Here is a 14,003-nt window from a genome sequence, read left to right on the forward strand (position 1 = left end):
AAGAGGACTCATGCAAACTCTGGGGCGAGACGAGAGGTTTGGTTGCCATGGAAAGTGAGCAGTGAACCAACTCCAAAACCAATTCACACTGCTTCGCTGGCTAAGATGCCTCCTTGCAGTGGCGCCCAGAGCCAGTGCTAGCTTCTTAAATGTCAGCGGAAGTCTCCAGCTCAATGCGCGAGACTTGGCAGGTCTGTATATGGTACTGCGGAGGAGACCGATCGAGCTACGGCAGATTCTGTTGTGTGTGCCATCATGTAGGCACTGGCAGTGGGGGCAGGGCAGGCACCACGTGGGACTGAGAGCACTATCTGCAGGTGCAGCATACTAGAGCAGCAGCTGCTACCAGAGACTGAGAAATGCAGAGAGGTATTGCCACATACCGGATCAGGTCCCGACTCAGGACTTCAGTTCATGTTTTTGAGCAGATTGCACACTGCAGGTAGGAGGTCAAAGGGCTGCCACTGAAATGAATGGCTGAGTACATCACTGCAGCCTAACTGGCACCAATTGGAGGATCAGAAAGAGTGTATGGGCCTGAACTGTGATTGGGTGGGTCTGGGCCCACAAAGGCCCACCCATAGCTACTCCCCTGGGTTGCGCTCATTTATTGGGATGAGCACAAAGCGCTTACCCGATTGGCATGACAGTGTGCACTACTTTGCATATTAACTACGTGCTTTGTTGAGGGCAGAGAATGGGCATGGGCTGCACATTGCAGTTAGCACATGGCAATAAAAGCATCTGTGCTAATTGCAAGTAATCATAACGTTTGGTAAAGAATTCTTGTGTGTGGTAACTTTAGGGTATATGCTGAAAATGCTTCCAGTGTTTACTGCATAGTCTTTACACTTACGATGCATTAATGTATAACATGGTAGTATAGTAAATGATGGCAGATAGACCTGAACGGTCCATCCAGTCTGCCCAACAAGATAAACTCATTTTACATGGTATGTGATACTTTATATGTATACCTGAGTTTGATTTGTCCTTGCCATTCTCGGGGCACAGACTATAGAAGTCTGCCCTGCATTGCTGTTGTACTAAAAGTTCTGAAGCTAACATCGAAGCCTTTTAAAATTTACACTCCAGCCCATCCATATTTATTCAGTTACGATCAGGCCATAGACTGTCGAAGTCTGCCCAGCACTGATTTTGCTTCCCAATTACCAGTGTCGCCATCCAATCTCCGCTAAGATTCCACAGATCCATTCCTTCTAAACAGGATTCCTTTGTGTTTATCCCATTCATGTTTGAATTCCATTACCTTTTTCATCTCCACCACCTCCTGCAGGAGGGCATTCTACATATCTACCACCCTTTCCGAGAAAAAATGCTTCCTGACATTACTCCTGAGTCTGCCCCCCTTCAGCCTCAATTCATGTCCTCTAATTCTACCACCTTCCCGTCTCCGGAAAAGGTTTGTTTGCGGATTAATACCTTTCAAATATTTGAACATCTGGATGATGTCACCCCTGTTTCTCCTTTTCTCCAAGGTATATACAGTGGGGGAAATAAGTATTTGATCCCTTGCTGATTTTGTAAGTTTGCCCACTGACAAAGACATGAGCAGCCCATAATTGAAGGGTAGGTTATTGGTAACAGTGAGAGATAGCACATCACAAATTAAATCCGGAAAATCACATTGTGGAAAGTATATGAATTTATTTGCATTCTGCAGAGGGAAATAAGTATTTGATCCCTCTGGCAAACAAGACCTAATACTTGGTGGCAAAACCCTTGTTGGCAAGCACAGCGGTCAGACGTCTTCTGTAGTTGATGATGAGGTTTGCACACATGTCAGGAGGAATTTTGGTCCACTCCTCTTTGCAGATCATCTCTAAATCATTAAGAGTTCTGGGCTGTCGCTTGGCAACTCGCAGCTTCAGCTCCCTCCATAAGTTTTCAATGGGATTAAGGTCTGATGACTGGCTAGGCCACTCCATGACCCTAATGTGCTTCTTCCTGAGCCACTCCTTTGTTGCCTTGGCTGTATGTTTTGGGTCATTGTCGTGCTGGAAGACCCAGCCACGACCCATTTTTAAGGCCCTGGCGGAGGGAAGGAGGTTGTCACTCAGAATTGTACGGTACATGGCCCCATCCATTCTCCCATTGATGCGGTGAAGTAGTCCTGTGCCCTTAGCAGAGAAACACCCCCAAAACATAACATTTCCACCTCCATGCTTGACAGTGGGGACGGTGTTCTTTGGGTCATAGGCAGCATTTCTCTTCCTCCAAACACGGCGAGTTGAGTTCATGCCAAAGAGCTCAATTTTTGTCTCATCTGACCACAGCACCTTCTCCCAATCACTCTCGGCATCATCCAGGTGTTCACTGGCAAACTTCAGACGGGCCGTCACATGTGCCTTCCGGAGCAGGGGGACCTTGCGGGCACTGCAGGATTGCAATCCGTTATGTCGTAATGTGTTACCAATGGTTTTCGTGGTGACAGTGGTCCCAGCTGCCTTGAGATCATTGACAAGTTCCCCCCTTGTAGTTGTAGGCTGATTTCTAACCTTCCTCATGATCAAGGATACCCCACGAGGTGAGATTTTGCGTGGAGCCCCAGATCTTTGTCGATTGACAGTCATTTTGTACTTCTTCCATTTTCTTACTATGGCACCAACAGTTGTCTCCTTCTCGCCCAGCGTCTTACTGATGGTTTTGTAGCCCATTCCAGCCTTGTGCAGGTGTATGATCTTGTCCCTGACATCCTTAGACAGCTCCTTGCTCTTGGCCATTTTGTAGAGGTTAGAGTCTGACTGATTCACTGAGTCTGTGGACAGGTGTCTTTCATACAGGTAACCATTGCCGACAGCTGTCTGTCATGCAGGTAACGAGTTGATTTGGAGCATCTACCTGGTCTGTAAGGGCCAGATCTCTTACTGGTTGGTGGGGGATCAAATACTTATTTCCCTCTGCAGAATGCAAATAAATTCATATACTTTCCACAATGTGATTTTCCGGATTTAATTTGTGATGTGCTATCTCTCACTGTTACCAATAACCTACCCTTCAATTATGGGCTGCTCATGTCTTTGTCAGTGGGCAAACTTACAAAATCAGCAAGGGATCAAATACTTATTTCCCCCACTGTATGTTCAGGTTGGCAAGTCTCTCCTTGTACGGTTTGCAATTCAAATCCCATACCATTTTTGTAGTTTTCTTTGTACCGCTTCCAGTCTTTTTACATCTTTAGCAAGGTACGGCCTCCAAAACTGAACACAATGCTCCAAGTTTGCTATTAAAGTGTGGTGCATGCAAAAATGTACTGTCCTTTAGTAAAAGTGTCCCTATATGTATATTCAGCTCTGCTGAATATGTGATATAATTTGAATGTGGGTGACAAAATATGATTCAACTGTTAACGATATTATCTGTCTTCAGTGCTTTTCGGATAGTAATAATCTATGTCTTTTGGCATGATTTAATAATCTATGGTTACTGTTAATGTAATCTTTTATTGTTAGTGCTGTTTTTTTTTGCTTGTAAGCCAGTTGAACCCAAGCCAGTTGAGATAATATGGGGTATAAATATCATAAATACATTTTTATGGGTACTGCTGCCATTGAAAATCCAGCCCAGTAGTTTTATACTTGTATTAATACCATGTGAATTTAAATTTTAGCATAATAATCTCATGTTATTTTTAGAAACTTGAGGAAAACTGAAGACAAAAAACAGAGGCTAGAAGATCAGCTGAACTCTGTAGGAGAAAAGGTGTCAGAGCTGAAAGAGAAGTAAGTTCTAACTTGTCAGAACTTTATTGGATATTGTTTTAACAGAATTCAAAGGTTTACCCTTATTTGCAGAATAATAGAGAGCTGTGTTCTGTATAGCCAGTTGCATAAAAGTTTTTAATTAGAAAATTTGACTAAGTGGACTGAATAGAACATTATTTTTTGTAAATCTATAGAGAAGACACTACATATAAAACTTATTTAATTATTGTATCAGCAGATTTTATATTCATTAGCATATTATCACTTGTTTTACAGTAAGCATTATATGACTGACGTAACAGCATCAGTATTTTTTATGCAGAATGTAATTGGAAAAAATTCTGGCTTCTATTTAAAGATGCAACATAAACACAGAGAAGAGGAAACTCCGCAGACTGTACCCAGAGTGTGGAGGTGGCCAAAAACAGAGGCAAAACTACTGGTCCAAATAGAATCCTTTATTAGCTGACCCAACATGGCTGTATTTCAGTGCTATGCCTTCATCATCAGGAGTCCAAACTCACAAAATCTAAATTGCATGGAAGGTGTTTCAAATGGATCTATGGGGTCTAATATTAATGTGCAAGGTGTGGTTTCTATCAAAGCACTGTGCTGCTCCGAGAGATTTTCTGGAGAAATGATTATACTCATTTTTTGTTTTCTGAAGATCCATTAGATCCATGTCGGGTCAGCTAATAAAGGATTTCTAATTGGACCTGTGGTTTTGTCTCTGTTTTTGGCTACCTGTGCTCTCTTTGAGTTCCTTCTATTTAAAGATACCTAAAACTATAGGTTTGGCATAACTAAATAGAGCTGTCCAGGTGTGACCTATATAGATCCCAACTAAGGGGGAAAGTTAACAGGATGCAATAAAAGTCAGGCTTTTACCACACCTTGACGTACCATGTGAGTCACCGACCTACAGTATCTCAGTACTGCAGATTGCAGACTCCTGTAGTATATGCATAATGCTGCTTGGGAGCAGCTTCGCAAGCAGCTTTATGCCACCATCCTGAGAGCATTGGACCTCAAAGCTACAGCACAATGCTCCTGGGCCACTTCTTAAAGGGGACAGGCACAGTTAGTTGCCCCGCCCCCCCAGCACAAAACCTCTCCTGAACCCCCTTAATATAAGCCGTCCTCACCTGAAGGGCCGCCCATGTATAGTTTCCCCCTACCCTAAAGGGCACTCAATGGATAGATTCCCCAATTCCGAAGTGCCCCCACACTGAAAGACCCCCCCCCCCCCGAGTCATCCTTTCCATACCCACAAAGGCCCCCATCTTCCTGAAGGCCCCCTTGAGCCTGCGTTCCAATATTCCTGCTGTGTAGTGGAGTTGGACAGGAGTGATCCCCAGTTTCTCCTGCCCTTGCATCATTGACTTCTAGCAGTAATCTCATCATACTACCTCAGTGGGTCATGTTTTCGAATGCAAGTATCACAACACTACCACTAGAGGTCGCCGACATAGTTTTGAACCTCAGTAACTCCTGCCCTTACCGGTGCTGGGTTTAAAATGGCCCCAGTGACCTCTAGCAGTACTAACAGTACAATGACTAGAGGTCATGTTTCCAAAGGCTAGACTACTGCTAGGGGTTGCCAGCGCTATTTTGAGCCCAGCACTGGCAAAGGCAGGAGCAACTGGAAAGTGTTTGTGCCCCACCCCACTAAACACCAGGGATATTGGAAGATTAGGCTGGGGGGCCTTCAGTAGATTGTGGGGGGGGGGGGGTTCCTTGTGGATGGGAGAAGCATTACAGCGGATCTTGCGGTGGAGAGGAATTTCTGAGAAGGATGCATTTGTACTTGGAGGGGGTGCCTTCAGGATGGGGGGGTGGCTAGTATTGGGGAGCTCAGGAGGGTGTTTTTGCTTAGGGGGGGGGGGGGGGTAGAGGGCACCTGAAGGTGTCTGTACCTATCTTTCATAAGAATGAGCCTAGAAGCATTGGGCATCGGGCTGTGGCTTTGAGACCTAATGATTCAGGGACGGTAAATTAACATCAGCTGCCTTATTGAATTTTCATGTATATATGCTTTCCATCTCACTAGTATTTATCCTGTGGTAAGTTCACTTACATTGCATTATGATAATCTAACTAGCGTTGGTGTCCTTTAACATGAGTTAAGGAGCAAATATGTGTTAGAGCTATAATAGCTCGCCCAAAGGCTGTATATAGTGTACCCCTAAGAGACTACCAGGCTTATTTTCGAAGAGAATCTTTAGACACAAATCGGGAGATGGGTGTCCTTCTCCCAGGGTCGTCCAAATCGGCATAATCGAAAACCAGTTTTGGGCGTCCTCAACTGCTTTCCGTCACAGGGATGACCAAAGTTCACGGGGGGGGGGGGGGTGTTGTAAGCGCAGCGAAGGCGGAACTGGGATGTGCCTAACACATGAGTGTCCTCGACTGATAATGGAAAAAAGAAGGGCATCCCTGACGAGCACATGGGTGACTTTACTTGGTCCTTTTTTTGTTTATTTATTTTATTTAGATTTTGCTCACACCTTTTTCAGTAATAGCTCAAGGTGAGTTACATTCAGGTTCTCTGGATATTTTTCTGTCCCAGGAGGACTCACAATCTAAGTTTGTACCTGAGGCAATGGAGGGTTAAGTGACTTGCCCAAGATCACAAGGAGCAGCAGTGGGATTTGAACCGGCCACCTCTGGATTGCAAATCTGGTAATCTAACCACTAGGCCACTCCTCCACTCCACTTGTTACGACCAAGCCTCAAAAAGGTGCCCGAACTGACCAGATGACCACCGGAGGGAATCGGGGTTGACCTCCTCTTACTCCCCCAGTGGTCACTAACCCCCTCCCACCCTCAAAAAAATTTTTTTTTTAAATATTTTTTGCCAGCCTCTATGCCAGCCTCAGATGTCATACCCAGCTCCATCACAGCAGTTTTAGTGGGTGCAGTGCACTTCAGGCAGACGGACCCAGGCCCATCCCCTCCTACCTTTACACTTGTGGTGGTAAATGTGAGCCCTTCAAAACCCTCCAGAAATCCACTGTACCCACATGTATGTGCCCCCCTTCACCCCTTAGGGCTATGGTAGTGGTGTACAGTTGTGGGTAGTGGGTTTATTTGGGGGGGGTGTGGGGGCTCAGCACACAAGGTAAGGGAGCTATGCACCTGGGAGCAATTTATGAAGGCCACTGCAGTGCCTCCTAGGGTGCCTGGTTGGTGTCTTGGCATGTCAGGGGGACCAGTGCACTACGACTGCTGGCTCCTCCCATGACCAAATGGCTTGCATTCAGTCGTTTCTGAGATGGGCATCCTCGGTTTCCATTATTGCCGAAAATTGGAGACGACTATCTCTAAGGTCGACCTAAATTTGCGGTTTGGGCGTCCCCAACCGTATTGTCGAAACGAAAGATGGACGCCCATCTTGTTTCGATAATACGGGTTTCCCCGCCCCTTCACCGGGACGTCCTGCAAGGATGTCCTCGGGCGCCCCTTTCATTTATGCCCCTCCACATGATCCGCAGCAGTTTCATGAGATAGACTGTGTGAAAAGTCAAGCTGAAGTATATTCTTTTAAAAGTAAGGAATTGTAAATTTAACAGCCTGGTTCCATTGAATGGTTAGTGTCCTGGAGTTCAGAGTGATACCAACATTATCCCATCCCTGAAACTGATCTATGAGAGACAACATATCAATTACAACAGTGTTTCAATTTTTTTTTCATGTGGGTGTGACTACCACATATGAAGATGAAAGCCTAATTAGTCACAATCTCTGCAGCACAGTGGGTTTAGTTGAGGGACAGAATTTAGAAAAATATGTACTGCATGTTTATATGTCAAGGAGCAAGCAGATCAAATTTATTTTCTTTTGCTGCATATTGAGATTTATTAACTGAAATCCATATTCTCTGCTGATCATCAGGCCTAATTCGTTATTTCAGGATAATTTGATTAGGAGGGGTATTTTATTTTTTAAAGGATTTTATAGTTCACAAATCCAAAGTTATACTCTGTCAGCTAGTAGCCAAAGAGCAGGAGTGTGGAAAATACACGGTCTGAGTGACTTATGATATTTTTGATACAGCATTCCTGAGCCTCCACAAAGGGGAATACTCTCCTCAGACTTGTATGGCTGCAGGCCTCAAACTTCAAGCTAGAAGTTTAGGAACAGTTTTAACAGATGTAGCCATGTAGTGGAGAGAATCTCTTTGGAGAGAAGGTGTAAGATGCTGGTACTTTCATCAAGCAGCACTCGGACACACTAAAGACCCTCTCCAGGCCCACTCCTGACTCAGCCTCCTTTTCTAAGAGGTATTTTTGAAGAGCGCAATAGAGATCCTGCTGCTCTCAAAGGTGTACATATCCTCCCCCCTTCCCCTTCTGCTGCTCATATAGAGGCACTTTGGGGTGATGCAATTATCCTAATTGAAGTAATTAGTTCAATGGCTGCACCTAGTGGATGACATGCTCCCAACATTGTCCCTACAGTTTTCGATAACTGTCTGATCTAATGAAAGGAAGTACTCAGTTGGAATATATCTTATAATTTTTAGTGATACATATCGAATACTAACACTGCAGTCCCTTCTGATAATTTAAGCCATATTGAACTAGAATTTGTTTTTGGATAATTGTGGGATATAAGAATGAATGAATAAAAAGCAGCAAGTTCAATCAGATTTTGGTAGCAAATGAATACCATAGGCCCGATATTCATCCGGCAGCAGTCAGCATTTGCTGTCTGCCAACTGGACCAATCAGGTGTGGCTGGATGGAGGTATCATGTTGACAAGTGGTGAAAGATGCCTCATTGACATGATGGTTCATTTTACCAGAACTGTTCATAACTGGTACAGATACAATGTTGCATTTTAAGGTTCTCCAAGCTATTTTCGGCTAGGAATCTTGTCCCCATGTCCATACAGTGAAAAATGGATAAAGACTGTATTCAGAGTCTTCTCACAAACAACTTGTCCTTGGCAGAGCAGCACAACTCCCAAATTGCTGCATGTTAGAAGATCCTGCAGAAGCCATGCAGTATTTCTCAGAGAATGTTTCATGGTCTAAGTTAGGCCTCAGGACTGGAAAAAGCAGCTGTGGATCTACTAAAGGTCAAGTATTGCACCTCCATGAGTGGATCTTCTGTCGGCTCAGTGAGATTCCAAGACCAGCAAGTTCTTCTGGCTAAGAAAGAAAAGCAAAAGCTAGGAGATTGGATATCCTGGTAGAATCAGGACTGATATCCAGTTTCCTGTGCACATTGCTGCTGGGAGCCTGGAAATACTCTGATCCATTTTCTGAAGGAGCCAAAGGAAAGGTTAAAGAGGTAAGGGCTCTTTAGCTTGGAAAAGAGACATATTTTTTTTTTTTTTGGGGGGGGGGGGGGTGATTGAGGTTTTTTAAATCCCGAGTGGTGTAGAATTGGTAAAAGTGTATTGATTTTTCACTCTTTCAAAAAGTGCAAACATCAGGGGACACTCAATGAAATTACATGGAAAAACTTTTAAAATAAATAGGAGGAAATATTTTTTCACTCAACGAATAGTTAAGCTGTGGAACTCGTTGCTGGAGGATGTGGTTACAGCATTTAGCTGGGGGAAAAGTCCATAGTCTGTTATTGAGATGGACATAGGGGAAGCCACTGCTTGCCCCAGGATTGGTAGCATGGAATGTTGCTACTAATTGGGTTTCTGCCACGTACTTGTGACCTGGATTGGCCTCTGTTGAAATCAGAATACTGGGCTAGATGGACCATTGGTCTGACCCAGTATGCCTGTTCTTATGTTCATAGAAGTAGTGTTTCACCTTTTCCTCCAGTTAGATGATTCCTTATTGACCTTTTTTAATGGTATATCAAATGTTTGGATATAAATAAGTAAATATCCTTGGCTTTTGGGAGAATACAGCAACATAGCAAGGATACTTATAGGTGAATTCTATAATTGTGTGTGTGTAGTGGGTGTTGTCCCGGTCCTAACTGTTCTAGTGGCGCTAAGAACTGCTTGAGTGGGGTCTGTTTGCTTTAGTGGGAAGGAGATTTTTTTTTCAGTAGCAAACAGTGAGAGGAGAGAACAGCTTAGGAGTGGAGAAACAAGCAGACAGCTAGTCAGCTGTGGAAATTCCCTGTGATGTCAGCTATGTTGTCAGCTGGGGGGGGGGGGGTGGAGAAACAAGCAGACAGCCAATCAGCTGGGCAAAGCCCCTGTTATGTCAGCTGTGATTGAGGGGGTGGGGGGAGGGTGGAGAAACAAGCAGACAGCCATGGCTGGGGAAAGTCCTTATGATGTCAGCTGGGGGTGGGGGGGCTTTCAGCAAGGAGGAGATTCCCAAGTGAAATCATTGGGGACAGAGGGAAAGCAAGTAAGCTGCAGGAGAAAGGTGAAGCCAGCACCAGAGCACTGTAAGGGAAAGGAGACGGGATAGTGGAGACAGCAAGTACTGCAGGGGAAAGCAAAGAGTACACCAGCTCTCTAGCACCTGCGCAGGACAGGGACACTTGCTGACAGACTGTTCTGTTCATATACTAGGCACTTTCCTGAGCTGCTTGCTGAAATTGTGTGCAGGTCATTTGCACTCGGTTTCCTTTGAGCATCACTCACTATTTCCAAATTGGTAAATTTTACAGAAGATCTAAACGCATTCGGTTTTTAGCAGGGACTTTTATGCATCAGGCCATTAGTGCCTTTCCCAGCTGGAAAGCAACAGGCTTCTGCAATACAGATCCCAGCAGACACAACTTCATCCTCGGGCTGCCTGCGGAGCCTCTCTCTCATGTCTGGTTTCCAGCTACCCCTCCCCCAAGGCTCCTGTGTTTGGTCAAAGGGATTCTTGCTGGAAGCAAATGGCATACTTCTTAGGTAAGGATTTATTTTAACCTTAATTTTTACTTCTCTTTTGTATCTTTGGGTTTTAACTGGGTATAGCAGTTAAAATCCAAAGATGCATGCCTCCTAACCTCTGTGACACCTGAGGTCCTGACACAGATGCTGTGTCACAGTAGTTACACGCACCTTCTGCACATAAATGCACTATGCACTATTCTATACGGTAGAATGTAAATACTTTAGGATGTAACTGCAAGGGGACTTAAACATGGGCAGAGCATGGGAGGGGAACATGGGCATGTTTCCAATTTATGTATTTAATTTATATAATATTGAGGCGTATTTTCAAAGCACTTAGCCTTCCAAAGTTCCATAGGTTTGTATGGAACTTTGGAAGGCTAAGTGCTTTGAAAATATGCCTCTTTATCAATTAAGTGCATAGAATGGAAAACTTAGGTGCACCCATTTATGCCAACCATTGACCTGGTGTAAATGATTGCACCTAACTTTAGGCGTACGAGTGCTGATTTATACTAGTATTCTATAATAGCATCCTGGTGCACAGATGCAGTTATAGAATTGGTGCTCAGCATGCTTACCTGGAGATGGCCAGTTATAGTATTACCCCTTTTCGTATCAAGTTATACTATCTTTGGTGTTGTAAGAGGACTGCACAGGAGACTTATGTTGGTGTTTGAAGCCCTTGTGAATTCAAGGTCTACAGCCTTTGTCCTCCACAACAGATTGAAGTACTTTCCCAGAATGCAGAGTTTGGCTTTGGGACATAGGCACAGAAGTTCCCTCCTTACTCTTCCAGTTGGGATACTCTCCTCTGAGGAGTCAAGCATGCAAGACTGCTGTATGGAACCTGGATTTATTTCTGAGGGCTCAGTCCTCCCTCTGAAGCCTTATAGGGTAGAATAATTTAGGCTGTGGTCTTTAAGGCACGAATTCCAGGAGGAGTCAAGGAGAAGATGACCACAGCAACAAGTGTTGACAAGTCCCAGAGGACCAGCTTGCCCATTCGTTCAAAGTCCAAGAATCCTCATAGGCAGAGTTAGATTGTCATCCAGATGATGGTGGTAGGACTATTCCCTTGTCTCTGTCATTCCTTCTATAAGTGCCTCAGTGTGGCTATGCAGGTCTGGAAGTTCTAAGCCTTAAGTGTAGGAGCTGTGAGAGCTATTGTGGCTTCCTCTCACCTGTTCTGGATGGGCATATCTCACTCCAGTGGCGTTCCTTGGGGGGGGGGGGGGGCGGTAGGTGCGGTCCGCCCCGGGGTGCACGCCGCTGGGGGGGTGCCGCGTGCGCCTGTCCTCGGTTCGTTCCATGCTTCTTCTCTGCCCCGGAACAGGTTACTTCCTGTTCCAGGGCAGAGAAGAAGCATGGAACGAATGGAGGACAGGCGCGCGCGGCACCCCCCCCCCCCAGCGGTGTGCACCCCGGGGGGGGGGGGTTCTTTCGCGGGTGGTGTCCTTTCGCCGGGGGGAGGTCGCGCTGCATCGGGGGAGGGGGGTGCTGCACTCGGGGGGGCGGGGCGCATCGGCGATCCGCCCCGGGTGTCAGCCCCCCTAGGAACGCCACTGTCTCACTCATTTTAATTGGTTTGGCATGGATGATAAGGAAAGGGAAATTCTCCGAGGACAAGCAGGCTAAGTTGTTCTCACAACTGGGTCGACGTCCACGTGGGCCCGGGAACTGGCATTTGCAATAGCAAAAAGAAAAAATGTTGCCAGAGCCTTCTGGTGCGCGTTCTTCAGTTTTCTTTCTTCTGCTTGAGGAGCGGCAGCGTTTTTCTATGGCTTCCTTTTAGTGCCCAGGAAAGAGCCTTCACTGAAGTGTTTTCTTTTTACTTTATTTTTTTTTTCATTTCATTTTGTTTTCATTTCTTTTAAAAAAAAAAATCATTCCTTTAAATTGTTTAGTTTACTTTTTTCCCAGTTGACGTTTCCTTTCTTTTTCGCAGTGATCCTTTTTCAGTGCTGCACGGTCGGGTTTCTCCCTTTTTGTGCCCTTTTTTCTTGGCACAATCGAGCCGTTTGATTTCGCCGGTGCAGTTTTTCCTTCCATGTTATTGAAGACTCCCAGTGGCTTCAAACGTTGTACTCGGTGCAACTGGACCATCTCAGGTACAGATACACATTCTTAGTTTATCCAGTGCCTTGGACTCGACCATAACCCATCTCGTTGTGCCCTTTGTCTTCATATGAAGAAGAGGACACAACTTGCTCGAGGAGCCCAAAGAGAGAAACTTTTTGGGGCTTGGTCCGGTGCTTCGACGTCGGCATCGGCACAGAGGTCAGAGGAGTCGACATCAACATCGAAGGATGCATTGACGTCGGGAGTAGAGTTACGCATGGCTGCTGAGAGGCCACAGTACACTGGGAGCACTGCAGCATCGAGTGGGTCTAAACAAAGTGCCGGGAGCTCTGGGGTGTCAAAGGATTCGGCACCCAAGAAGCGTCGGCGCTGGGAGGACCGCTCCTCCTCCATACAGGAGATACCGACGCGTCGGCCTACCAGCAGTCCAGTTCTTCTCCCAAGCCTCAACCAATTCTGCCACCGACTGCTTCACCGGCCCTACAGCCATCTCCGATGGTGGCTGTCGACGAGTGCATCTGGGCCTTACTTCCAGAACTTCTGGAAGGACTGATGCGCCAGTCTGCATCGGTGTTGGGGGTGCTTGCGCCTGATGTGCCATCTGCTGCTACTGCATCTGGCCCTTCACCTGCGGTGAGGTCCTCGACCTCGGTACCGCTTGTGGCTCCGGTGTCGGCTGTCACCCAGGTTGGCTCCCCATCGATGTCGGTGGAGCTTCATCGCACTCCATGCGGGCGTCGGCCCCTCGACACCACCTTCTAAGATGTCGGTCTTCGGCGTTGAGGCAGGCTCAGTCTTGGACATTTCAAAGGGAAGTGCTTTCCGATACTGAGGAGGAGCGCTCGTGGGAGTCAGAGGAAGATCCCAGGTACTTCTCCTCCGATGAGTCCTTTCTGATTCCCTCTAATGCTCCCCCGCCACTTGAAAGGAGATTGTCTCTTCCTGAGAGCCTCTCCTTTTCCTCGTTTGTACGGGAAATGGCTGAGGCCATTCCATTCCTTGCTGAAGTGGAGGAGGAGCCCAGGGCTGAGATGCTCGAGGTCCTGAACTACGTCTCTCCACCTAAGGAGGCAATAATGGCTCCTTTGCATAAGGTGTTCCAGGAAGTCCTTATGCGAAATTGACCTTTTCCTCTGTCTGGCCATGTGATCCCTAAAAAGACTGTCCCAGTATCGGATCCACGGTGAACCTGGGTTGATGAGGTCTCAGTTACCCCATAACTCCATGGTGGTGAACTCCGCCCTCAAGAGAGCCAAGAGTACTAGAGGTTATGCCTCGGTGCTCCCAGGCAGAGAAGCTAGGACCTTGGATTCTTTTGGGAGAAAGACATATCAGGCCGCTATGCTCACTGCCCGTATCCAGTCTTACTAGCTCTTCACGAA

At 46.1% G+C, this 14,003-nt stretch overlaps 1 protein-coding gene across 1 annotated transcript in view; it reads left to right on the forward strand.

Moving 5' to 3' along the window:
- The window catches only part of DYNC2H1 (dynein cytoplasmic 2 heavy chain 1), a 1,078,189-nt gene that overhangs the window by 678,492 nt on the left and 385,694 nt on the right, over positions 1–14,003 (forward strand). Inside the window, 1 exon segment of the mRNA XM_030202388.1 lies at positions 3,657–3,743. Within this exon segment, the coding sequence (XP_030058248.1) occupies positions 3,657–3,743 (87 nt within the window).

Source organism: Microcaecilia unicolor, chromosome 4 (genome assembly GCF_901765095.1).
Source record: "Microcaecilia unicolor chromosome 4, aMicUni1.1, whole genome shotgun sequence".
In the NCBI taxonomy this organism is placed as follows: domain Eukaryota; kingdom Metazoa; phylum Chordata; class Amphibia; order Gymnophiona; family Siphonopidae; genus Microcaecilia; species Microcaecilia unicolor.